This window comes from Athene noctua, chromosome 11 (genome assembly GCF_965140245.1).
Source record: "Athene noctua chromosome 11, bAthNoc1.hap1.1, whole genome shotgun sequence".
NCBI lineage: Eukaryota > Metazoa > Chordata > Aves > Strigiformes > Strigidae > Athene > Athene noctua.
The window spans coordinates 4,747,465-4,774,694 of NC_134047.1; the positions used below are offsets into that span (position 1 = coordinate 4,747,465).

At 39.6% G+C, this 27,230-nt stretch overlaps 1 protein-coding gene across 3 annotated transcripts in view; it reads left to right on the forward strand.

Annotated features, from left to right (window-relative positions):
* AFF2 (ALF transcription elongation factor 2) overlaps positions 1–27,230 on the forward strand; it is a 339,763-nt gene that overhangs the window by 228,716 nt on the left and 83,817 nt on the right. For all 3 annotated transcript variants that reach the window (XM_074915521.1, XM_074915523.1, XM_074915522.1), the window contains one exon: positions 19,720–19,771. In XM_074915521.1, coding sequence (XP_074771622.1) covers positions 19,720–19,771 — 52 coding nt within the window. The remainder of the gene's footprint in view (positions 1–19,719; positions 19,772–27,230) is intronic.

A 27,230-nucleotide genomic window follows, 5' to 3' on the forward strand; every position in this document is an offset into this window, starting at 1 on the left:
ACAGTTATTGAACTGCAGTTATGTACATAGAAACCATTTGATTAATTGACTGTGTTTGAACTCTTGTGACCTGAGGCTGAAATATAGCTCAGACAAAAGTGACAGTGATGGGATGGGCTATAAAAAAGCACCAGTAAACTGTCCATGGGCAGCCCACGTTCATGTTCATGTTTATCCTTGTTGAACTTGCTAAAAGTAAAGACAGATGTCCAGTTTATCTCATGGAGTCAATAGCAATAATATGTACGGATGCTGCTCACTGCGAGTTGAGCCTACTCCTGCTGTCACTATCTCTTTATGCATCCACAGGGAGAAAACCTGGAAGGCAGGGGGAAAAAAAAAAGTATTGCCAGAAATCCCTGTAGGCTATCTGAGAAGGAGCGGATGTGTAAAGCATTTCTTTCTGCATAAACATTTAGAAATCAAGCTCTCATAAGTCAGGGATCTACCAAATGTGGTGTGAAGAGGCAGATGAAGCCTGCCTTCTGGCATGCCAGCATTTGCTGATTGATTTGGAATGCAGAAGGGCCCTTTTTATTTTTATTTTAAAATTTGAACCACATCTTAATACAAATCAGGTGAAAAATAAATTGAAAAATAGCAAGCCTGAGATTACAGATGTGCCAGCTTCATATTGTTCAGTTTAGCTGAGGTCATAGTCAAACCCATCAAGTTCACATCGTTTAGTGTACGGCCACTGAGGTAATATTCAAACAAAAGAAAAGCAGTCAGAATACTGATATGCCTCTACTTTGCCAGCTGGCCTTATTCAGCTGTACAAAGCATACACTGGCTTCAGCTATGTAAGGAACTCTAAATCAGTAAGGAATACAGGTTTTTAAAAGGATATTCTGTTCCAAACAGCCCATTCGTGCTCCAGCTCTCTGCCTTTAGATCACTCATAAAGAGGAAATACCTCCCCTAATCTGCAGTTTCATATTCTGAAATTTAAAATGTAAGAGCTATGCTAATGATGATACAGTTAATTTAGACCGGGGAATTTTTCAGTGGGGGGGGGGGGACGGGGGACGACATTTGTATTCTGCTCAGTGGTTTAGAAAAAGCTTGAACTTCCTAGAAAGCCTACAAGTAGAATTACTGGCATCCGTTCCTCCTCTATACTGGTGATGTACCATGCTGGTTCCCTGCACACAGGTATAGATTTATGTAGATTAATTTGGTATAGTACAGTGAATTGCCACTATGATAGATATTTTAGAATTACTTCCTAGCACAGCCTAATGGCTGGAATCAAATAAAACATAAAAGTAGATTTATATAGATTGCTGTATAAATCAGATAAAGCTTTATGTTACCTAGCATTGGTAATGGAAGCTTTTCCTGCAAATAATATAGAAGTTGTTCATGTAATATTTTCATTATTTCAGTGAGACTAAAGCAACAAAAAAAGAAGAAAAGAAATAAACAAGTCTATCGGGCTTAGCTACCATTAAACATCATTAACTACAATTTTGCCTGACAAGTTCTCTCATCTGTTGATGGGTGAAATGGTAGAAAAGTAGACTGAACAATTGCATAAACCCAAATGAAATATGCTCTTGTATTCTAAGTGTGCACAGTTCAGTCAGTTAAAATAGAGCGATTTATTATGCTTTAGCAGCTTGAGCTTAATCTGGTTTTAAATAGATCTCTTTTTTTTAACTTCTTGCTGAGATTTAACTGGTTTGAGAAGACACATGACGTAGTGCTACACAGTCTCTTGCTCGCTCTCTCACCAGATTACTTTGAAATAACTTTAATAGAATACTGATGGTGAAAATAACTCGCAGGAAATGCGGATGAGCCTTTAAACAACAGTGAATATATTTGTTTTGTTTGAAATGAGTGGATAAAGACTTCATGAAAGAGACAGGAATACAGAGTGGAGAGAAAGGAGGTGTGTGTAGCAGGCGGAGCGGTCAGCAGCACCATCCCAGGGATCTGGGGCAGGCAATGGTGCGTGCCACAGGGTGTCCCTTTTTCGTAAGCTTCTCAAGCATTTTGGGGACAGCGTATCAAATTTCTTACTGGTCAGTTTTTAATATTGAACTGCTACTGTGAAGAGTCTGAAACGCTTTCCCATATTGGCCACCTGTTGTCAAAATGAGTTGGGAGTGTTTATCAAAATACTCTCACATAATATATGCAAATCTCTCACCTGTCTGCATTCAGAGTGCTCTGTGCTGTTCCTCGAGGTGGGGAATATATGACCTTTACCTAGTGGAATATTTTGACTGTAGACAATTTGTTCAATATTATGCTGTAGTTTTCCACTTATTCATTAGATCCCTCAGCCTTAGTGGTTTTTCACAGGTAATTCAGTAATTACACCAGCTGTGATAAATACTTTCTTGAAGAAATTTAGCTCAGTCCCTTTGCATGTGGAAGGAAATGAGCATCTAACTTAGTGTTTGCACATTGATACAAGTAGCCATGCCAGATGCATGGGTAATTGCTTGTGCATTTGTATTAAATCCCACAGAAATGGAAGAGGGAAGTTTTTTCAGGAACTGTGTGAGTGTGTGTACCTGTGCAAGAAGTTCGGCAACCAAGTGACACCAAATTCTTCTTCTGACTGGGAAGGGGACTCAGGATGGACCCTTTCACCTTCAGGTTACAAGTTCAAATTCAAGGCAGATTTCTAGTGAACAAAAGTCATTGCACTCTCAGAGCTATTCGGTGGCCTGTGTGAAATGAATTGAAGGTCTCACAGAGTCTAATGGACATGTGTCCAAATCCAGAAGCTGTAATCCCGCTTGGCACTCTGGTTGATAGTGGCAGCATGTAGGCCAAGGACTGAAGGGCTACACGGACTGAATTTACTCTGCTTGTCCAGAGCTGGGTTAAAGACCAGTAGAGTAGATCATAGGATGTTTGCGTTACTGCTGCACATGATATGAATGTTTTCTGGATTGAGAAGGGGCTGAAGACTTCAAAAGCACTCATGGAGTCTTAAGTCTCCTAAAAAGCCCTAAACTAACTTTTTTTTTCATTTAGAGAAAAAATTGCTAGCAGTGTTTGTTGAGCTGGCTGAAGCTTTGAGGTGTCTTAGCTAAAAAAGTAGGGGAAAAAAAAGTTTTAATTAAAACTTAGAGAATACCAGGAAAATCAGTAGAGAGACTGTATGTACTGTTCTTTCTTATGAATGACTCTTTAAACAGAACCAGATTCTCTGGACTTTAAAATGTATTTTCCTAGAAGAAGTTTGCTGTTTCCTGATAAAAAGGAAAAAGAATAGCCCTAAAAAAAAGAATACGCCCCCAGCTGACTGCCTGAAGCAGCTGTACGATCATGAGTATGTATTGTGATCAGAGACTGTATATTGCTAAAACTCCTTGATGGAATGAGTTTTAATTTGGTTTACAGAAAGCTTTAGGGGATATGGCTCTCTACAAATTAGACCACAGGAGCTATAAAATGAAGGATGTCCTCCCTAATTAGAAACAGTGGAGCAGTCTGGTGTTCTTCCTAGTTAGAGCCTCGTGGGTGCTCTCTCACAACTGAACTCTGGGCAATAGATGCTTCTCTAGTAACTGTTATCTGTCTTTTTACTGGAGTTTATCTGTCGTCCAATTTTCTGTCTCCAGTTCTGAACACGCCTTTCTGCATAGCTGTGGTAAACTCACAACTGAAGTTTTGAATGGCTGCTGCAAAACAGAAAGTCATAGGTTGCTCAGTGATTAGCCACCACTACCAGACCAGAGTAGCTTATTTATTTTAAATACTAGGAAATGGTTCTCAAACTCAGGTGGACGTAACAGTCATTTCAGGGGGTTCCTTTTGCAGCATGTGGCTGTACCAACTCTGTTTTCTCATTCCTCTTCTGTTGAAGTTAATGAGAGCTCTGAGAAAGGAATATAGATGGACTGAAATAAATTATGTTTTATGGTAATCAAATTCAATTTTCTAGACACATTTTTTAACAAGAAAGTGTTCATCAAACTGGGATCCAGTATTCTGGACAAGAAAATAATACAGTTATTTAACTATGGCTAGAAAAAAAATGGTGCCTGCAGATCAAATAGTGGGATGTCTACAGCTTGACATTTGTGCCAAATGATAAAACCAAATTTAAGCATAAATGCAGGAGAGCATTAGGCATAAATGCACAACTGTAAAAAATCAGCTACAAATGTATTTCCAAACTGTGTATGACTGGAAAGCTGAGTGTGGAGCTGAGCTGGGGAGTACTCTTGAGGCTGTGCTTAGGCAGCTATGGTTTGACTATTTTAATTGTTGGTAAGGGAGGACTCAATTCATCAACATCTTTTCATGTAGACTTACATGGAGTAGGACCAAGGACTGGTCCAATGAAAGCTTTAATTTACTTGTGACATATTGTTTCCACTAGGAGTTGTTGTAGATCAATCTGAGAACAATTACTAGGTGAATAAAAGAGAGGAAAAAAAAAAGTCAAGCATTGCTCTGGATGTAAGTAAAAAATGGAAATTTAAAATCAGTCAAAATATTTCTTTTCCTGCCCAGCACAAGGTATTACTGACAGGAAAGGGCTATATTTTTAAGTGTGATTGCTGTTTAGATTTTACCAGAATATATAACTGAACATGTCTCATGACCGCCTTATTTTTGTGTAGTATTTCATCCTCTGGCTTTGTGGGGGAACTTTATGCCAAGAGAACTCACTGGAGACTGAGTGACAGATCAGGCTGTTGTCCCACATTCCCTTTCTACTAAATCACAGTTTTCTTTAGATGGAAGGTGGCTATTGTGAAGCTGTCAAACTGAGGAAAGTTAAATGGGCTGAAGTGAAGGCTCGTGTTAACAATAGCAGCTATCTCTGTCAAATGAAAGCTCAGCAGACAGTTACAAGGCAATTCGGCACTGATGGGTGGTCGATTAAAAACAACAAAAGGCAAGATGAATGAAAGGGGAAAATCCCTATTACTTTGTGGTAGGAGCAAGGGGAAAACCAAAAATAAAATAAAAAGCCCACCTCACCCAACCCCGTAGCAATTGGAACAGACTTGTAGTTAGCATGACCTTCATCATCTCAGATATGGCACAATAAAACTGACAAGATTATTTTCTCTTCAAGCAGTGCTGAGGTATTTTTATTGGCAAAAATCTGGAAAAGTAAAATAAATGCAGAGTTCAAGGCAATTGAAGAATTCTTGAATCTGATAACAGCTGGAACGTAGTGCCACCAGGAAAAATAGCTAGGTTTTGTGCTAAAAAAATTATGACTTGATCATTTTTTTACAGTGTCATGTCTGAGATTTTGAAGGTTACCCTATAGACAACCAGAAGAGGATTAGAGAGAAATTATCTTTGAGCTCAAGGGAGCACCAATTTAAATTGGATTTGAGATATAACTTTTGCATTACCTTAGGAGATGAAAGGTAACGTTGTGCCCTGATAGCTACCCAGCTACCCAACCTTATGTATCAACTGGATTAGTCTGTAGATTAACAGCTCACGCACCAATTGCAAGGTATATCATGCAGTTTCCTCTTCGTGGGACTCATCCCGTTTCAATTGAACTAACATCAAAACTCAGCAGAAGTGGGGAGGACTTTGCAGCTTGTATGTCAGACATAAGGTAAATGTACACACTTGTTCCTTAGATGATAGTTGTCACTAAGATTTAGACTTGCTGCAGCAGGTGTGTAAAGTAAGATGAGAAAGTAAAAAAGTATTATATGAAAAAAGGTACTTTATGTCCTTGCAACAGTCCTGATAGAATATTAAGTTTTGAAACCCTAGTGAAATTTGATGGGAGGCAAGCACTTAGATCCACTTAGATCCTATGACAATTCTCATTCCTTTTCTCACAATTTAAATGCAAGGAGGCATTCCGTGAAATTCAGAAAGTCAAGAGAAATAAATAGGTTCTTACACAGCATACAATTAGGACTCAGGTTGCTTCTAACAGTACAGCCAGGGTTCAAAGAGATTCTGAAAAAAGATTGGAATAAAGAGTTTGGGAGACATATGGACTCCATGAGCGTAATGAACCAATGTCACATTCCAGTTGTATTAGGAAGAATAATTCAGTACTTACATTTTTTTACATTGAACAGTCTCCTTGTGACAAGATGCAGAACTAGATGTACCACAGGCCTGATCCAATGTGAAAATTTTGACATATTATTATACTATTACTTGTCTTTGCAGAGTCATGACATCATTAGACTTTATCAATTAAATGAAGTTTAGTCTGCATCACCCCTAGGTTTGCCCTTTCGAGAAAGGATTGAGTATCCATTTATCAATTTTATGTACTAATATTCTTGCTTATTTGTATTTTAATAACATTGAAATACTTTAGTCATGGACAAAGAAACCAAGTGCCAGGCCTGGTATAAATGTACAAAAAAAGAGGCAAAAAATTGGGATTCCAGAATGTTATTTTCTGTAATGTTTTTAGCACTGAGGACCATGTTATGAGTTTCAAGGATTTTTTCAATGGTAACATGCATTTCATCTCATAACTAAATGAGTTTGGTATGAAAATAATATTAACCTATCTCAGAGAATCAACCACAATGTTCCTCAAAGGCTTTGCACTAGAGTAAGACCAGAATGGTCTCAGGATGGCTTTGGGAGAGAGATGTTAAAGCAGTGAGCTGCTAAAGAAGGTCATCTTTCTCCTTATGATGGAAATGTCAATATATGTCATGTTCTTACTAGGATTAGAACCATGGTAGTAACTTGCAAGGTTTGCTCTCCATAAATAGGCATAAACAGTGTCTGTGGGTGTCTCTACTATAACCTTTTAAACCAATAACTAAATATTTCTTTCTTGGTTCTTCCTAGCTTCGTTCTTCTAACACTTGAGAGAGCTCTACAAGCACAAATTAGCAGATAGCTCAAAAGTAACCTGGCCTTCCTGGGGAATATAAAAGAGAGTATTTGCACATGGGGTGTGCATTAACGTGGGGAAATGCTAGCTTTTCCAGAGTTACACCATTTACACTGATACTGAAAAAAATAACCTCTGTAGATTTCAGGCCAAAGTGTGGTTTAACCATGTGGCACAATTTGTAGGGTAAACAAACTTTCAGTAAGAGCTAACTACATCAGAAAACTTGTTTAACATGCACAGAAGGCACTGCTAAATTATTTCAGTGCCATAATTCAAAATGCTAAAGAAAATTCTCCTGTATTACAGCCAGTGCAAGATTGGATCTGTAGCCAAGTACATCAACATAAATGTTCAGCTGTCTGGGGAAATACAAGTCTTACACTGTTACTTAGGGGAAAATGTGCACAGACATGGTGGAGCCCCTTATGAAACAATCCTCATTTTGTTAAACAATAGGATCAAATTTTCAATCAGGTTATCAAGCATATTGCATTCTTCAAGCTTGCCAAGCAAAGAGAAGTATCAGCATGAAGACAGATATATTTTTACAGAATTAATGATGTATGAAATCTGGAAGTGGAAACATACATTTTCATTTTATCCTCTAATTTTTCTTTTTACATTATAAGTGAAAGGAAATGCTTGGAAGTATTTGCAGTTATTCATATCTGTTTATCTTAGAGTGATTATCAGAGCAAACAGTGTCAGGCATTGTGTTTGGATCTGAGCCTGAAAAATAGTGCTTGCAGGAACAAGGATTACTTGCATGAGTCAGTGTTTTCAGGACTGTGCTTGGTAGTTGATTTCTATCATGCATATTCAGTGCCTTATAAATCATCCAGATTCAGAAATCATTTAAGTGTTTTATTCATTTATCCCCTCTATTTATATTAGTTTTAGTCTTGCTTTGGTTTTATCCCCTCTATTTATATTAGTTTTAGTACTGCTTGGATTAATCTGTTTTTACATTTTTAGATTAATCAACAGAATGTTCATTTAAGGATAGAAGTGAACTGCTTTACTGAAGATTCATTTCTCTTTGCAAAATTTGTATCAGATCAGTGGGATAGGTATGGATTATCCATGTAGGATTTTGCAGCTACAAGGGAAGTGGCTTTAAAACCTGATCAGAAATTTACTGCAGTGAAAATGAAGCTCACCTTCCCCAAGATCACCTTATCTTTGCTCTCTATGAAGGTTTTTGCAAACTGACCAACCCCAAACTACCTTGTGACCAGGCACAGTCCAGCAGTATGTTTTAAAAAGGTGTAATGTTTTTGCAGTACTGAAAACCCCAGTCAGTTCTCTCGTGCCCTCATAAGTCCCTGGTGCTTGCTCATCTCTATGGCTGACTCCTGCTCTTCCTTCACCATGCACCATTAGCAGGCCAGTACACAGGACTTGCATCCCCTCTTGGAATCCTGCTTTGGTAATGCACACCCCTGAAAATCTCTCTTTAAGTCAAGTGCTAAGCTTAAAGCATTCTTTAAAAATCTGACATGTGACAAATTTCACTTTTCTCCATGTGAACAAACACCATTTCTGAAGCTAAAGCTCCCATTCTCCATAGCCTAGCATATCCCTGAAAACCACATCATGGCTGCATTGTGTTGCCTTTTCAATGTCTGCCACTGGAAGTTTTCCCCCTGCTAGTCTTTATTAAACATCTTGAGTCTTCGTTCTGAACACGTAAATAAATACTTTACAGTTTTATGAAGTTATTGTTCATTTGCACTGAAATGAAGCAGCCAGACCTCTTTACTGGGTTATAGGACACTCATCTGAGACAATTTATTCTTGAGGACAAATTCATCCCAGAGATTCAAAAACCTCTCAACCTGAGATCACTGTCAGAGAGTCTTTGTTGCTATTCCTCCACTCCTCTGATTAGTTAGGGTCCACTCGCACTGCACTGTTTAAAATATGAGGACATTGGTCCCACTACAGCTTTTTTAGAGGTTGGTGTTGTGAAAGAAACTGGCAGGCTTTGCTTTCAACTTGCTTTTTGCCAAATACTCTTATCCTTTCTGTGAAGGGATGAGCAGATCCCAGCAGTGCCAGAGCTTTTGAGGATCTCTTGAGTTCATTTTAAGAGTTTGCAAGTTTCCTCACATTAACAAATACTGTAATTTGAGCAAACTTCTTCTAATGGTCACTTAAAAAGTGGTGTTTCTACTAAAGAAAAATATCCTTTGTATCAGGAAGAAGAGATCATGTCTGCTCCTTTCCTATCCCTTCCATTCTTCCTTCCAACCAAGGCTGGCACAAGTGCATATTCTACAAAAGCACAGTGAAATACTTGGGTTTAGTTTGTCTTTGGCATTTTCTTCCTCCTTTTCTTCACCTTTGCCTTCTTTCTTCCACTTTTCTATCACTACTTTTTAAGGGATTTTTATAGAATCATAGAATCATTCCTTTCTCTGTCTTCCTCTGTTCTTTTTGTCCATATCTCCTTAACCAAGACATGATCCTAATGGCATTAATGTTTGAGCTGGAAAACTCTGATAAGCCTAATACTAAACAGAAATAGTTTTTACTAGACAAAATAGTTTTTCCCTTCTATATGTGCTCAAGCTATGAAAACTGAGTGAAAATCTCCCACATCATATTAGAGTGCTGTGAACCCCTAGGAGGTGATGTGTCTGCACTGAAGAAACATGAACTGAACAGTACCCTTTTGCAGACCTGTGTTTGGTTTCAGGGCATAAGTATATATTGGCAATGAACACAGTTCAAAGACTTTGTTAAGGAATGGAGGCTATGGAGGGAAGTAGTTCTCATGTTAATTGTAGTCAAGAGATTGTTGGGCCTTGTTACGACTGAAAGAGTTTCAAGTAGGGAAATTATTTGTGAACTGGGGATAAACTGTCCTCTGTTGTACTTTTTATTTACTTGATGTGTTCTCAGCATCCAAGGCTCGGGAAGCTGCTTCGATTTGCTCGCTCAGAGCTCTCCCTGGGACTCTTTTGGCTCTTCAGATCCATCCTTGTTTGTGAAGGGTGGATAAAGTTGACTTGTTTGTAGAGAAAGACTGGAAAACCACACCCATCCTCCTGAGGTCCTGCCACAGGACTGTCAGGGTAGTGAGAAGAAGGAGGCAGGGGCTCCCCCTGTGTGCGTTTTGGTGCCTATTGGAGGTGTAGAACATCCATTGCCCTCACTGGCTGCTGCGATCGGTCTGTGGTTGGGAGGACAGGTGGATACTAGCGCCAGTGTCACACACAGCTGGTGTGGAAGGGCTCTGGGTACCATTGCAGCTCACAGACTGGAACACACTGGCACTACTGGTGAGATACTGTGCAGCCTTACCCCAGAGCAGATGCTGGACAAGTTTCTCTTCCTCATCACCCCACTGCCCAGCTCCCCACAGTCCCCATGCCAGAGAAGACAGTTATCTCAGTCCGTATTGCCTCTATAAAGTGCCTTGAGGACTCAGTGTTATTCTTATCACTAACACTGAAGTGCAGTCTTTCTCCATGACACTGAACTTCGCAGACAGCAGTTTGGAATTACAGGCAAATAGTTCAAATGGCAGAAAGAGCTGCAAAAATGCATCAGTGTAAAGGCTTTCATGAACAAAAAAAGCTGCTTCCACTCTAGACCAGGTTATTGAAGATTTACCAGACACAACTCATTTCCAGTCTGCAGAAACAAAAGAACTCTGCTCTTCAGATATGAGATTAGTCTACGTAAGGGGAAAACAGTGAACAGAGAGAGATTTGCGAATGTTGTGTTGGTAGTGACAGCTCATCAAACAGCTCCTTGAAGGACTCACTTTGCTATCAGATTAAAAAAGGAATAAAATAAAAGATAATATAATCAATGAATAAAATTAATGTCCTTCCATATGCACTGTAGAACACAGGATAGATGAGCCAGTCCTGTGTTATTTGTTCCCTGTTGAACAACTTTTTTTAATATATTTCCTGGTATGATTTTTTAAAGTCACCTTTGCAAGTTGCTGTAGAATTATCAATCATTGTTTAACTGTGTGCTAAGTTCCCAAAGCCTTTGTGTGTAAATATGCCAAGTGAAACCTTGTTTACCAGAGAAAATACTGGTGCTCTGGCTAGAAGACAGTTTTAATCAAATATGGTTGCAGTAAGCAGGTGTTTTTCATGTGGAATGTATTGGAAATGAGTATGTATCACAGAAATGGCTCTTGGACTATATATTGCTCTTGATAAATAGCAGAATCCAAAATTATATCAGCCATTGCAGTTGATCAAAGGGAAAATAGTAAATGCTTTGTACACACCAGCAGAATTTGGCACACTAAAAAAGGTGGAGTCCTCATTTTTATTCTTCAAAAACTTAAAGAATACAAGTTTTACACTTGCATTTTTAGAAACTCTTATTAGTACCTCCCTGTATTTTTCCTGGACCCACACTTTTCTTTGTTCTTGCCTCTCATCTCTCTCTCTTCTTTTTTTTTCCCCCTTTTTGCTTCAGTGATACATCATTCTCATGCCTTGCCAAACAGAAAGGTATGTTGTACTGGGAAGTCACTGGATGCTGAGAGAGACGCAGTGTAATAGAGATTGCACTTTTCTAGACAGAAGGCATAAATGATGGTATTAGTGTTATTAAGACAAAAATATAAGCTCACCATCTTGAAACAAAAAGATGCTGCTTTTTTTTTCTTTTTATACTGCCTATTACACTGTTAAAATATTTTGACCCAATTCTGCTCCCATTCTATTGGAAATGTTCTTTCGGAGCAGGATTGGACCTCAATATGGATATGAAGTTATTGGATACACTACAGTATCATTCATGCTAAACATAGAGATTTTCATCTATGCTTATAATACAGAGATAAAATTTGGCAGTAGGTTTCTCTTCCCTCCCAAAGTTCTTGTCTCAGCTTTAAGGAAAAACAACATGCCTGTCAACAGAGCAGTAGTTATAATGCGCTTAGTAGCAACTTAATATTTTAGTTGCCTTGAAGAGCTTTTTATACGTAGAGATTAATGGATGGCTAGATAAAGAAATTCTTCTACTGAAAGAATTAATTTTGCTTAATCCTGTTGAAATTAAGAGGTGATACAGAGAGATGAGTAATGAAGTGCACTCTCCGATTGTGAGGTACCTAATAGATAACCACAGGGGTTACTTCTCTCTCACCAGCTGTAATTACACTAATTACTGATATGGTGCCAGGAACAGTAAGGCAGGCTGAGTGTGACAACACAAAATGGAATGTTTCTTAGCAAGCCATCTTTCTCCATCAACTGGGCCAGAGGGAGGCTGACCGTGTTACAAGGCTAATGTGTGCCTTCTCCTGCGGGAGGGAAGAGACCACGTGCCTCTATTGCTCACAGCTTTTTTGTGGGGAAGACATGAAACTTGAGTTCGGTTCTTTCTGAAGGGAGGCAATTTCAGGCCAGAGGCTGGGAGCTTGATCCATACCTTAAGCAAAGTAGTCCTATTCAGGCCACTGAAACTACTCAAGTAGAAGTTACTCCTGTGAGTAAGAGTTGCCAGACTGACCTCATCATTGACAAGAATATACTGAAAGAAAATGGTGGATGAGAAGGAAAAATTAATAAACTATATTTAAGCATGTATAAAATCCCTGGCCCTGACTATTAAGGTAAATGGTGCTTGTAAATTCCATTTAATCTTCTGAGATTTTCTGTTACCGCAACTCTTACAATATCTCAGAGGAAATATTTTAAAGATGACTTGCATATTTCAGCAAGAGAATGAATATCAGGTTTCAAGATTTATCGATGAGATGTTTTAAAACAAAAGATTTTCTTTTTTCCTTTGGAATTACTCTACCATTTATTTTCATTTCCCCAGGTTTTTTGTCCACTGTATTATGAACTTCTCTGGGGAAATCTATTGTTAGATGTTTTCACACACGTAGGCCCCCTTCTTCCCCCTTGATAAATGATAAAATTGTGCTCCAGTGTGTGCAACACATTCTCGAAATACATCTGAATTCCATTATACAGTTTGTCATTTGCATGATACCTTTTGAGTTACCACTCTCAGAGAAGTCTTATATACTACAGAGAAATGCACTAGGAATATGAAAAACAAGTTTGGTATAAAGTCCATAGGGTAAACCGGCATAGATTGTGTTGAACTGATGGCCTTATTTCCATGAAAGTTGAGGGATAGAAAAGGTTGCATCTCAGTGCTAGTCACTATTTGCATGGACAGTGTTCCCTCTACACAGGTATTGCTGCAAACAAGAGTGTAACAAGGGCGTCATAGCTCAGGATGGTGATGTACTGTCTTTTCATCTCAAAGACGTTTATTTATTTGATTCCTGCCTGTTCTGGATTTAGGTCTTAAGTATCACAAGTGAAATTTGCTATAACAATCTAAGCTCTCTCTTTAATAGTGAACAGAATAACTAGTTGTAGCACATGCTACTCCAATCTAAATCCCAGAAACCTCCACTTAGAACTGTCCTTTTGTATCAGTGGAAGGTTGAAGCAGGAGGGAACTCTTTCCCTGGAGACCACCCACATCCTCTGTATGCTTCCCGTACCAGCCACTGCTTCTCCTTATCTGTGCTCTGCTGTGTCTCTAGTGTCACTAGGCACTGTTTCATCTTTACCTTTTCAGCCACATTTAAGCAATACATCCTACCCTACTAACAGGACAGAAGTGTGGTTTGCCCATTGAGGTTGCAAGGACAATGTTACAGATTTACAAAAACAAATGGGTAAATATCTTGAAAAGTGGGACTTTTGGAAATATATTTCTATTTTACCAGAGACAAACCTGGCAAGAAAAGAATGGCATGTCTGTATGTCTGGTTAACTCCATTGCCTGTCCCCCTTCCTGCAGAAGCAATACTTGTGTTTGTTGTGATATGACCCAGATGGGTTATGCATTTTGTACAAATGTGGTTTGACGTGAGTGAGTTAATTTTCTAGGCAGCTCAGGATTAGGGAATTGCCTAGTATTCCCTTCGCTGTCTGCTTGCAACCTCCTCTTCCCTTTTCTCCATCCTTTTCATTCCCACAAGGCTTTTTTTACATCTGAGTGGAGCTCCAACGCAGTGGTGAACTGATCCCAGAGCAAATTAGAAGTGCAGAAACTCATTGTATTTAGGCTGCCTTTTAAGCACCTTCTCCTTGATGAAGCTGTCTCACCAAACCTAAAATGTCTTATTATAAACACAGTGTACCCCCATCACAGCCCAACACAGCCAGAGCAGGAGGAAATGCATAGCATTCTTAGAAGTTTGCTGGAAATACGGACCTTATTCACTTGTAAAAAGCATTTAAATACGTTATACATGAAAACAATGTTGAGCTCTGAAAATACTCCTTCAAGAACTTAATAGTCTTCTATAAAAATATCTGAAATTGAGTTATATTGTGATAGTGCTTTTTCAGGGAGGAGGTTATCTCACATCTCCTAATCAAATCCTCACTTGCTCATTCACAGGATCCCAAACCAGCAGGTCTGGAGTGTACAAAACATCTGCTGAACTCAACAGTCGGGATGGGCTATGAGTGCAGTTTCAGTGTGCATGCAGCTGAGCTTGGTGGCACCCCAGTAAGGTTCAGCCCAGACCCCAGAGATGAGCTGAGGTTCTGCTGCCTTTACTCCTCCCAGCACTGATGGGTGGGAAGACCTATTTCAGTGACCCCAAAAGTCTCATCAAGTCCTGGGTCATCTTGCTCTGCAGCTTTGGCCTCTCACTATTCATGATTTCTCTGAAGCAGATAAAAAAAAAATGTGCCTAGACTTAACATTTTAACTGAGTAACTCATGCTGTAACAACTGTTGGGACCGGCTCGAGTGGCTCCATGACTCATTCAAGCTGAACATGGACAGGAAAAAGGTATAAAACAGTCTGTCCCACTGGGAAACCGAAGCCATGATGGGACCTGCATATCCTTTTGACATTATCTGTTAAGAGAGCAGATACACAGGAGTTTCTGATTATCTTTAAACTGGTTTATTTTCATGGCATTTTTATTAAAGATATTTTTGGAAAATGCATGAAGAGTCAAGGGGGAAGATAAAAATTTAGCTTGATATGCCAAAATCATAATAAACTTATAAAAATAACTCATTTTTATTTTGGTCCGTCTCATCATCTTCAGAGGCCTGGTACAAGTTCAAGGCTCCTAAAAATAATATTTTGTTGTTACTATTCTAGTGACACTTTTACAGAACTCATCCTAATAAAGCCCTCATTCAGCCATTTGTCTAGTTAAATTTGTAATGTAGGAACAATCTGCTTTGGGAGCCGATTCATCCCTGGAGAAAGTGGGTATTGTAGTCAGTCAATGAGATTGCCCCTACTTACACCACAGATAAATGTGTTGCATTGTCCTGACGTTTCTGCTTTGCAATAATTTCACTTTCCAAATTGTAAACCTCTGAAAATTGTAGATTATAATAAATGTGCTGACACAACTTCAACTGTTAAGAGTAAATGGCATTGCTCTAATAATGAAATAAAAAATCCTACTTAATCCCACTCTTTCCCTAAAGTGGTGGTTTGCATTAGCTATGGATGAAAAGACAAACAAGTACATGTATATTCAATAATAATGTCAACTGGGTCAGAGAAGAATAGGAAATAAAATGAATTCATAACACCTCTGGAGATAGCTTTCTGATACAGGCAGTTTTCTCTTTGATTTTCCCTCATTGCCAGTATTCATTGTAACTGTAACTTATCCACCAGATTGGTCTTTATTAATAGCTGGCCTGATCTTCATAACAAACGCACTCTGTAATCTCCAGTCTGGGTGTTTCTGAGGTTAACAATTACATGGAGCAGAATAGATCATATGTGTATTTACAAGGATCTCTCACCCAAGAGGGCCTAATTTCGCATTCAAACCATCCAGACAGTGTTTAAGAGAGCTGTAGATACAGAGCTCTTCTGTCTCAGGGCTTTGAAGCTGAAATGGGTTACCTCTCTAGATATGGCAGTGAAATAGTCACCTTGGATTAAGGTTGCTGGCAATCTTAAAAAGCCCTTATTGGGCTTTGAGTGTGGTCAGATGCTGCTTGCTTATAAATGAGAGTTAATAGAAACATTAAACAGTACAAGTTACTGTGGCCCATGTCTTCAGAATATTAAGCACATTTTAAAATTGTGGAAGACCATCTAGTCCTCTGCTGTCTGTAAAATATTACCTCTTCTAACCAGTATCCTCTGGGAGCAGGTTATTTGAACTCTTCAGCAGTCTACTTTCATTTGCACATACGGTGTATTTTTAATTTATTCCCTCACTTCTCTGGCTACCATATATTTATTGTTGATACCATACTCAGTTTCTCTTTAATTATTCCATCTGCCAGGAGAGTGTGATGCATTTTAGAAGCTGTGTGGTTTAGTTGTTTAACCTTTGAGTTTTGTAACTGAATGGGATGACATATTCTTCATTTAGCAGAACAGGCTAAGAAGAATTATATACTCCAAGTGATAAGCTTGGAACTGCTAAAGAAATACCAAAATCCAATTTTTTTCCTCTCTCTAGTCGTCTAAACATCCATTAGTCTCTTGAAGGGAACTCATAAATCCTGCAAATTTAGTTTATCTGAAACCAACTCTAACAGTTGTCCTTCCTACTAATCATGTTTTATATCCATTTTATATTTTTCAATATTCAATAAACATGTCTTGTGCTTACAGTACTTGTTAGAAAGTGTCTGCAGTACAGGCTGTATGAGGATAGTTATTAATCAGCCATTTCAGCTGGCTGTTTGGTTAGTTTAGTAAGTGTATTCATTTATCTTTTTTATGTTTTCCTCTTTGTTCTTTACATTTATCCAGTATGGAATTTCCTTTGTCCTTTTTGGTTTATTTCTACCAGGGTATGTCAAAAAGGAATTTAACATGTAACAAATGAAAAAAAAAAAAAAAAAAAAAAAGATAGCTGGGAAGAAAAAAAACACCACCCTTTGGGCTTCGTTCATGAAAAGATCCTTTGCATTATGTCCTCTTAGATCTGCATTAAAAAATAATAATAGAGCACATTATCTAGCAGTGCTGCTTTAAAGCAGTGGCTAATTTACACATTAAAGTGAGATGTAGGTTTAAAAGTAGGAGTGTAGGATTGAATTAGAGTTAAGAGTCAGAATGATATAGTCCTGTATGAAGATGGTCTCTGTTTCCTGGGGGTATTGTCCTTCTGGTGTGTAATGAGACTTGCAGATAACAATCTGGGACTGTGGATAGATCAAGGTACAGCGATACATTGAGAATGGCACAGCAAATAATGACACTGGGGAAACAAATGGATGTGCCTGCTAGATAAACAACATTAAAAGTTCCTGTTCATCAACAAAGTCCAGGCCTCTAAAGATTAATATTTCCTGAAAAATTCTGTGTTGGGTTTACATGACAAGGTTTTGATAGCGGTGTCCTGCAGGGGTGGCTTCTATGAGAAGCTTCCCTGTGTCCAACAGAGGCAATGCCAGCCGCCTCCAGGATGGACCCACCGCTGGCCAAGGCTGAGCCCATCAGAGATGGTGGTAGCAACTCTGGGGTGACAGATTTAAGAAGGCAAAAAACCTGCTGCACAACAGCAGCTGGGATAGAGGAGTGAGAATATGTGAGAGAAACAGCCCTGCAGAGCCCAAGTGAGTGCAGGAGGAGGGGCAGGAGGTGCTCCAGGCCCGGGGCAGAGGTTCCCCTGCAGCCCGTGGGGCAGCCCGTGGGGAGGCAGCTGTGCCCTGCGCCCAGGGAGCTCCACGGGGGAGCAGACACCCACCTGCAGCCCGGGGGGGACCCCACGGCGGAGCAGGGGGATGTGCCCGAAGGGGGCTGTGACCCCGTGGAGAGCCCACGCTGGAGCAGGCTCCTGGCAGGAGCTGTGGCCCCGTGGGAGACCCATGCTGGGGCAGTTTGTGAAGAGCTGAAACCCATGGGAAGGATCCACATTGGAGAAGTTCTCAAAGGACTGTACCCTGTGGGAGGGACCCTACACTGAAGCAGAGGAAGAATGTGAGGAGTCCTCCCCTGAGGAGGAAGGAGCGGCAGAGACATCAGAGGGTGATGAACTGACCACAGCCCCCATTGCCCATCCCCCTGCACTGCTGGGTGGGAGGAGGGTGAGAAATCAGGAGTGAAGTTGAGGCCGGGAAGAAGGGAGGGGTGCATGGAAGGTGTTGTTAAGATTTAGTTTTTATTGCACATTACCCTACTCTGATTTGATTGGTAATAAATTATTTTCCCCAAGTCGATTCTGTTTTGCGTGTGAAAGTAATCTCTTGAATGATCTCTCTGTTTCTGTATCTCAACCCACGATCCTTTCGTCGTATTTTCTCTCCCCTGTCCAGTTGAGGAGGGGAGTGATAGAGCAGCTTGGTGGGCACCTGGCATCCAGCCAAGGTCAACCCACCACAAATTCTTACTTTTAGCAGATTCTTTATCCATGCTACGGTCTTACTTTTATAGGTTCACATATTACAGGGAGGCATCTGCCATTTATCAAGACGTTAATGACTAGTAGTTATGTGTCCAGATACTTTGTAACCACTGAGCTGCCCGACAACAGAGGTCACGAAAGACAGATGACTTGCAAACTGGTTTAAAGATCTCCTTGCACTTTCTCTTTTTAAGAGCACTAGCAGGGCTTCGAGCCTTCTGATATTTCCACATTGTGATTATTGTCCCCTCTTTAAAATTTCTTATACCAGGAGGCTTCCGTAATTTACTGGTAGTCTTCAAACAAAATCTTCCTGTTGAACATCCATTGATTGCTACAGTTATTTAAAGGCTAACAATAAAAAAATCATAGACCTCAGTCTCCATCAAGGCAGAAAGGAAACAACAATTGCAATTTGAGAGCCTCCTGCCATGGGTAAAGAAGCTCAGGCTGGGAGGAGGGAGACTCGGCGATTTTAGTGGCTGTCACAGTAGATACAGGTGAGATGTGCCCATTCATTCATACATCATACTGCAATAAGAGAATTTGTCAAGGTGAAAAGGTGGGTGTGAGCTAGAAGTGTTCCCAAAGGAATGTCAGCTCTAGGAGGACCACCAAAGCGTGAATATATGGGAAGCTGTATGGGAGTATTTGGGGGCTGCTAGTTAAGTCTTTCTAGGTAAACCTCTAACAAAGAGATCTTTTCTGCAAAGATGTAAAAGCAAATAATATAGTTTCTTACCCCATGTGTTTTGCCATACCCAGGTCTTGAATTAAAAAAAAGTAATATGAGTGTTAATACAGTAATATGCATGATTTAACTCTTTCTTCTGCCAAAGGAAAGGGGAAGCATTGGGACAGCCACATCTTTTAGGAGTTTCCTTCCCCTTTAACCAGAGGCCAAGAGCAGTCATGTGAGATTTCCCTATATTTAAATAACTAAATAAAAATGGGGATATGAATTAGCAGATTCCTAGCTTGGAAAACATTTGCTCTGCCTTCAGATACTAACAACTGTGAGGTCCCATCAAACCTCAGACAACCTCTTCCTCTTCTTGCTATTCATCACTCTGCATTCTCAGTTTGATAAAGTGGGAATTGGTACTGGCCTCAAAGAAGGTCAGTGATGCCCTACATCAGGAATGGAACACGGAGGACTTTTCCTTAGGTTTTAACAGTCTCGGAGGTGAATTTCCCTTCCACCTTCTCATTTAGAAATACATATAGGTGTATATGGGCTGATCACCATGAGACAGTGTGCAAGTAAACGAGGACATGAAAGAGGCGCTGACTGCCAGACTTTATGATGGATGAGTCTGGAAGTCATTTGTTCATACCTAGCATCACACAGAAGGCTAATACATACACACATGGAGTATTCATCAGTTTACTTATCATGCATCTGATTTTGCTGCTGTTGAATTGAAAGGGAGTCTTCCCTCTGACTTTGCTGAAGGGTAGATTCAGCCCACTGTATATAAAGTTCATTCAATAAATGTAATTCTGTGTTGTGTCTTTTTTTTACAGAATGCTTGAGGATGATCTGAAACTCAGCAGTGATGAAGATGACAATGAACAGGTAAATACATCTCATGTAAGTGCATAGTCTGTCTAGTCTGACACAGTTGTTTCATTGGTTGAATATAATTGCTTGTTGGTTTACTACATTTGCATCAAAAGCATTTTGGGGTGCTGCAGAATCCAGTAGCTTAAATCTTGCTTGCACACAGAACCTCTGTGTGAGGAAACATTCTTAAATATGTCCACATTTTGTCAGCTTTGCTGAATTAGCTTTGTAAAGTGGATTAAACTAAACCATAACATGACTTACTAGCCTTGGAATAAGAGACCACACATGGCCCAGGAATAGCTAATGTGCTCTGAGTTTCTGTCCTCCACTGTACCAAACTAACTGTAGTACAGCCTCCGTTTGTTTCACACTCGATTTCTGAAATTGGTGACCTTTTTGGAAGTGGATGTAAAATCACCACATCAGACCACCGAAACAACTTCAGAGTTGGTTTGCACTTTGCAATTTATTTGTACAATTGCTCCTGAGAAGAATCAGTCCGTAAGGTTTGTTCCGGTCAGTGAGTAAAGGGCTGGGAGTCCATAGTGAGTAATCCAGTGATTCCTGTTTGTGAGAGGGAAAACCCTCAGTGTGTAGCTGTAAATCAATACTGAAAGTCTCTCAACCTACTTGGGACATTAATGAAGAATCATTTTCAAAAAACTGGCTCAAGTCATTCTCTATCCTTCCCACTTTATAAATATTTATGGATAAGACTGGGAAATAAAGCTGGTGAAATATTCTTATCAGGAAAAAGAAGAGACTTTGGGTTAAATTCATCCTTCATCCTTTATATATGCAGTAGGCTCAAATGTTTCAACATCTGCAATAGAAAGGAAGGTAATGCTATAATTCAGCATAAGATGATCTGTTCAGCCTGGGAAATATTAATTATAAGTTGATCTTTCTTTCTTATTTATTTTTAAAGCACCTAAATGTTCTTCTTCAACCTAACCAATTCATCCTTTAAGGTCATGCCAGAAAAAGATTTACCTTCTGGTGTCGGTTGACCCTTTAGTCATACAGGTCAGTATTTTTTAACACCAAGTTAGACCTGTGCTCTCATCTGAAGCCAAAGGATCAAAAGCCTGTACTTGTGCAATGTGCTGTTGTACAAACATGGTGGCTTAGGAAGCCAGCAGGATTTCTGATCTATTGGGAACTTGCCCAAATGAACCTCTAAAATGACATTATGATCCTGAGATGGCCAAAATATAGAAAGAGAAATATATTATGAGGTAGGAGTTACTTTTGTTTTCCTATAGTAGTAGTTTTCTAGTCACTTAGGTAGAATTATTCCGAATTTACACAATTTACACTGCTAAAATGAAATCATGTATCATTGCTAAATGAAGAAGCAAATGCCTGGATCAGCATTTGCTGACATCAAGCAAAAAGCCCTCACTGACTTGAACAGGTGTCATCTCTGATGTTAATCCTAAACAGGAAAGACACAGTCATATCTACACTGCACAGTGGAGTCTTGATTGCTCTCAGAACGTCACTACTGACGTGTGGTACATGCGTGCTTCTTACCCAAAGGCAGCATCATGGGCATGAAGAGTGTCACACTGCTCCCAGTTCAGGGGCTGCAGCCTGAGTCCTTATAGGGTGGTGATGTGCCCGCGCTGTAGGAAGCCTCAGACTGCACCAAAGCTCCATGTGACTTCCCAGTGCTACAATACACAGCATAAGCTGCAAACGAGAGCACACTAAGGACCGTTCATGTAAGTTCTCAAAACTTTATAGCACATAGAATGTTTTTCCTTTTAGCAGTGTGAGCTTCATCTCACTCTAAGTGATTAGAATTGATTCAGATCTCCTAAGCTCTCCCAAATATCTTCTTAAGAAATAGATTATGGTCTATATCTGTAGGGATTCCAAACATGAACGTTTCCAATCACGTAAAAAATAAATGAACTGCCTGGACAAGAAGCATACTGAGAATATTTCTTAAATGCCCTGCACTTCAAGGGAAGCCTTCACCTTTCCTGTGTACCCCACATATGTATGGTTGCATCTTTTATTTGCATTACCAATAGAGGGCATAGACAAAGTTATAGACGTTATAGGAAAGAATCCACAGCTTCTTAGCTTTTCTGAATGAATGAGTGTATGTGTCTGTCCTTTAGATTTTTGTCACACACTGCATCCCAGGCTAAGGCCTTGCAAAGCTGAGCAGCATGGCTCTGCTGCATCACTCTCGCATTTCACTGGCAGTGCCTTCACACTTTAGCAGCTTCTGCCATATCTTTTTAAAAAGAGGGGATTGGAAGTTGATAGGGCCCACTGGTCAGACAAATAAACATCAACAAAGTAACTGCAGTGGGTTTTGACTGCAAAATATTTTTTTCCAAAAAGTGTATAAAATATTCATTAAGGAGGGACAGTCAAGTCTGTTACAATATGTGAATTTTACAGTGTTGAATGTTCAGCTGTGGAGCCCAAGGTTAGATTTTTATTTTTTTTTAACATAGCATTTTGCAGTCAAATGACCATTGTAATTCAGCTGTACACATGTGCGCATTCTGACAGGAAGAGAAAAGATTAAAACTCCCGGCTCAAAACCATTCTAACAGTTTATGCAACATTTCTATGAGGAAATGGAATCATTGTCTTTACAATCTTTGTGATTATTATTTTTTTTTTGCTATAGGCTTGCAGCCAATGTGAAGCATGAGCTAGCATTTACTCATTTTTATTAATAAAAACACAGTATGTAAAAATCAGTTTGTTATCTTTATCTCTACTCATATTTCAAGGAAATTGAAATTCTTTTGAGAACAGTGGTCGGTAGGGAGCCCGAGGCTTTGTCCTTTGAGAATTGCTGGGGACCCTTCAATCTTTACATGGCAGGGGTGGTAGTGACACTGATCCATAAATGCACCTTGATCTCAACTTTTAGTGAATGTCTATAGTATGTGGAGAGAGTTTGATCTATCAGCCTGTCTTCTGAGACTACCAGTAGTCCATTTGTCATGGTGGAAGACTGTTAGAAGCTTGTCTGCAAGAAACAAAGCTCTTCTGTCTTACTCTCTCACTCCTATGAACGAGCATTTCTGATGTATTTCTGATCTGTATTGCATTTATTTAGGACTCCATGGACCTCGTGCTCTTTCAGGTGTTAAACATCTCCTTCCTTTTCTCCCCACTGCTGAGGAGAAACCCAACACACATGATAGCTCCAGTCAGTCATATAATTAAGAAGTTGAGACTGATTTCTGGATAGCATGAGAACTACCAAATTGAAGTCACTGGAAGGTATTTATTCTATAGATAGTGTCAGCAAGGCTGTAACTGAACATGCTGCCCACTTTTAGCATTCACTTTTCAAGCAGGATTTTGAATAATGAGAAATTGTTCCTAAGAGTTATAAACATGATCTGGAGAACCTTCCTTTAGAAGCAGTAGGTCTTTTTTGGTTAAGGCGTGCATGATGATGGCCTAGCAGCATATCACCAAGGAAAAGATTCCTGAAAGAGGCTATAATTTCACCCCAGAGGGCTTAAGAGGCTTCAGCAAGTGAGAGCTGACAGGAAATCCAAACTACTAGCGCCAAACTTCCGCAAACAGCATGGAAACCTTGTGATTTCCCCTCTCCTTTTAGAATACTGGCAGTTGTAGGCTTGATGCAGAAGTTATGAAGTGAATTTCTTTGGGCTGTGACATGCAGGAGGTCCAATGACTTCAAATCCATAAAGCTTTGGACTGTACTGATCATTGCAACAGAGCGTGAGGCATGTTACAAGTCACTCCACCCCAAACTGCAAACTCCCGTCATCACTTTTTGGGCCTCCCTTGGAGGGACCGCAGTTACCCTACATCTAACACGTGTAAACACACCCCACAGTTGCTTCAGTGTAGACACTTTGGAGCTGGCCATATGACACATGCTTTGTCCCATAGACAAAATGCTGATTCTTATGTCTCATTGTGGGTGATTTGGGATTAAAGACACACAGAAAACGACGGGTTAGATCTGGAATCAATTTTCATTTACAGCTGAGAAGCAGTTATTGATGCTGTGCTCACAGTTCAATAAAAGATCTAAAGATATAGACCGTGTGTTTCTCTTTCAATATAAGCAGCATAATCAGTGTCAAATGTTTTTACAAAGAAAATTGTATTGACAGTTTTATTAAAATTGCTGTCTTTAAAGTTTTAAGTTATCCACAATTTGACCTACTTGAATGGTTTTTAATATGCACACCAACCAACCCAATAGATTTTTATGTCACATATTTATAATACCAGGTACACATCTGTTTAATGTATGATTTGAGAGATTGTTACATTTCAGCATTGCCTGGATTGTAGAGTCTTGTAGTATTGTCACTGAAGGGAATGTTGGCATATGCATCAGTATTGCATTCACAAGTCCTACTGCACAATATTTTTATATTGGCTACAAGAGATACAGTCAAGACAGATGACAGACAAGTTGGTAAAACCATTAGATGACAAGGCATTTCAGAGATGCTAATGTTAACACTCTTGTGTGAGGAAGGACAGAGCTTTTAGATGGCTTTATTACTCTGCTAAAAAAACACATCAGAATTTAGGAAGAGTAGTGAAGATTTTTAATTAGTAGCTCAGTTCAGCTAACAGAGCTTAGATAAAACGCAGGTTAATATTTTTGTTCTTTAAAGCACCTCTGTATAATTCAAATTAGCTTTGAGCTCAAAGGCATCCAAATGAGTTGTGCCTGGATACAGTATTTTAAGTAGCTGTAGTGCACCCAATTTTCTTTAACCAGCTCCTCTTTGTTCTTCTGCCTAAGGAATAGTCCTGTTAACCTTTGAAATGCGTACTTAATTTAAAGCACATTGCTAGTGTTCTGTGTGTTTTTGAACCAATGAAACTTTGATACCAGTTACAGACCTGCTCCATTTTCAGTATTTTATGTATAGAGTGTTTTTGGCAGATCAAATCAAAAAGATGTTTTTCTTTATTTGATTTTTTTTCCTCCTTCCCTTAATGATTGCCACTTTATTGCCACTTCTCTAATAACCATACAAACACAAGACACGCATATAATCCATGGCCCTTCTCTGTCGTTTGTATTTTACACAATCATAATTCTTTTTTGCTAGGTTAGTATTAGGTAATTGCATACAAAATGTTTGACTTTGTAGTTGTGTCTATAAAGGTCATCAGCCATAGGCTGAGTTTTGAATTCTTATAATGTGTACTGAGCTTTCAAAGCCTTTACTTGAGTTAATTTTTTAAAAATTTTATTAAATTCTAAGACGCAGTATGCCTTCATCGTATCACGTAAACACTTTTTGAAGTGGAACAGTGACCGCTTCCCTTGTAACAATAGATATCCTTTCCTCTTGTCATTTTCCCCATTTTTTAGCTGGATCCTGAACAAGCTGTTTACCTCCCCAAGGTTTCTCTACATTTCCATTTACTTTGTTATCACCAGAAAGGCTGAAGAACAGCTCTTCAGTAATGACATCAATACTGCACACACAGTGAGAGAGGTCATCTTGTCAAAGCTATAGAAAAATCAGATGGATTAGGATGAAACTAGGTGCAAAATAACTTTGATAGACTCTTTTAATGTAAACAGTTTATCTGTCATTGGGTTCCATTGAAATCCCAGAGTGATGCAGCATCAATTGTAGCCACAGCAGCATGTGTTTTGTTAAAGAACCCACATTCCAGTGTTTAAGATCTACAGTCACATTTTATAATTGTAGGAAAATGTTTTCTTTAAGCCATTAATAAAAACAGAAGCTATTAGGATAATGCAGTCATTCTCCAACCTTGGCAGCCTCTAACCATGAAAAGTCCTATTGTGAAGATGTCTCTTCTTGCTACCTCAGTCCATTTTAATTAATATTCAGATTCTTTTATTCTGCACAACTCTAGTTGAAACAATCACATATCGTCAACTGTGTAAAATGAGTACTCCAGCTTCTGTTAGACAAATGTTTGGTAATAAGAGATTTGATGGCTGACATGTCTAAGGTCATAATTCACATGGTAATGATGTAGGTTCATGTCATGTATTTGTTTATTATCAGCAGAAGCTTTTCATAACCACTCTGAGATCTGGGCTGAGCTTGCTGTAGATACGAGTGAAAAACATGGCCTGCCACTAAAATACACAGTGTTACCTAAAGCTTTTAACTTGTTCAGATTCACAGAATCTCATGGAACTGTTTCCAAACATGTCGTTATTTCGGAAGTTGTCCATCAGTGAGGAAGGGGATTAGTACAACCCTCAGGACAAATGGTTGTTGTTGAGTGCACAGTACTACAGAGCAACAGCAATAAGTTTGCCCCTGAAGGTTGCAGCCATGCTCTTACCTGGGCTCTGGGGCAGCACAGGAGCTGCACGTGCCTCTTGGATGGGTTCCCTCCCATGCACTGCCAGCTCAGTGTCTCAGTAACTCTCTGCCGCAGTAAATAATACAGGAAATGAAAATACTGGCAGACAGGCAGCCCTAACAAAGGGGGAATGAAATGCCTTAGTTGAAAAGATTGTTAAATACAGCTGCAGGAAGTCCTCTCCTCACTTCTCTACAAGTAAGCAGGTGCTTCATAGCCCCTCAGTGCTCTCTTAAACAGGTGCTTCTCTTGGGTTTAGTTTTTCATGCCACCAGCCTGAAGCAGCCAGGCTCTGTCAGCCATATCATAAGACATCATTCACCTGAAGGAGAAGCTTTAAAAAGACCTGATGCCTCCACTACTAATTAGAAATGGAAAGGCCAGTTGTTCCTCAGTACAGCCATAAGGACCAGACACTGGAGGTTTGCCAGCCTTTTTTGGGGTGGAAGGGAGGAAAGAGATGCAGCTTTCAGTCCACAGGACGGGTCATGTACTCTGTGTGTGTGCGTGCATGCTTGAGCACACATTTATTTGTAAAGGAGTCTTTATTATAAGCATGGAGGAAAAATATATTTCCCCAGGGCCTCTTGCTATGTATGCCACTTATGCAAAAGCCCTGTATTGTTTTGGCAGGAAGCAGAGGCAGCAGCAGGTGAGATAATTGATTGACACCAGCATTGTTGTTGTTAAGAGAAAAGCCAGACTTGACCATACTGTCCTGCAAAAATAAATCTGAAGTCTGTGATATCTGCAGGCCATCTCAGTGCTCAACACTCACTAATCCAACCACATAGGAAACATTTATCTCCCTTTTCTCCTCAAAAGGAGAGTGTGATTTTTATCATGAATGCCTCGTGAAGCATTTTGGTAAAGAAAGTGTCTGGCTTTCTTATGCTGGCCATCTGCAGTGTCGCTCTTTTGTAAAAGCCCAAGCAACCGTCTGTGAACTTTAAAATCTAAATTCTTGGGAGTTTTTTACACCAGTAGAGAATAGTGCTAGTCCTGGCTTTGAGACTTGGGGGGGGAGGTGTTGCAAAAGTCTGAAGGAGGGGCTCATAGGTGGCCAGAACAAGCGCAAAGTAGGTGATGAAAAGGGCGTGATAAATCCAGTAATTAGCTTCTGTCAGAC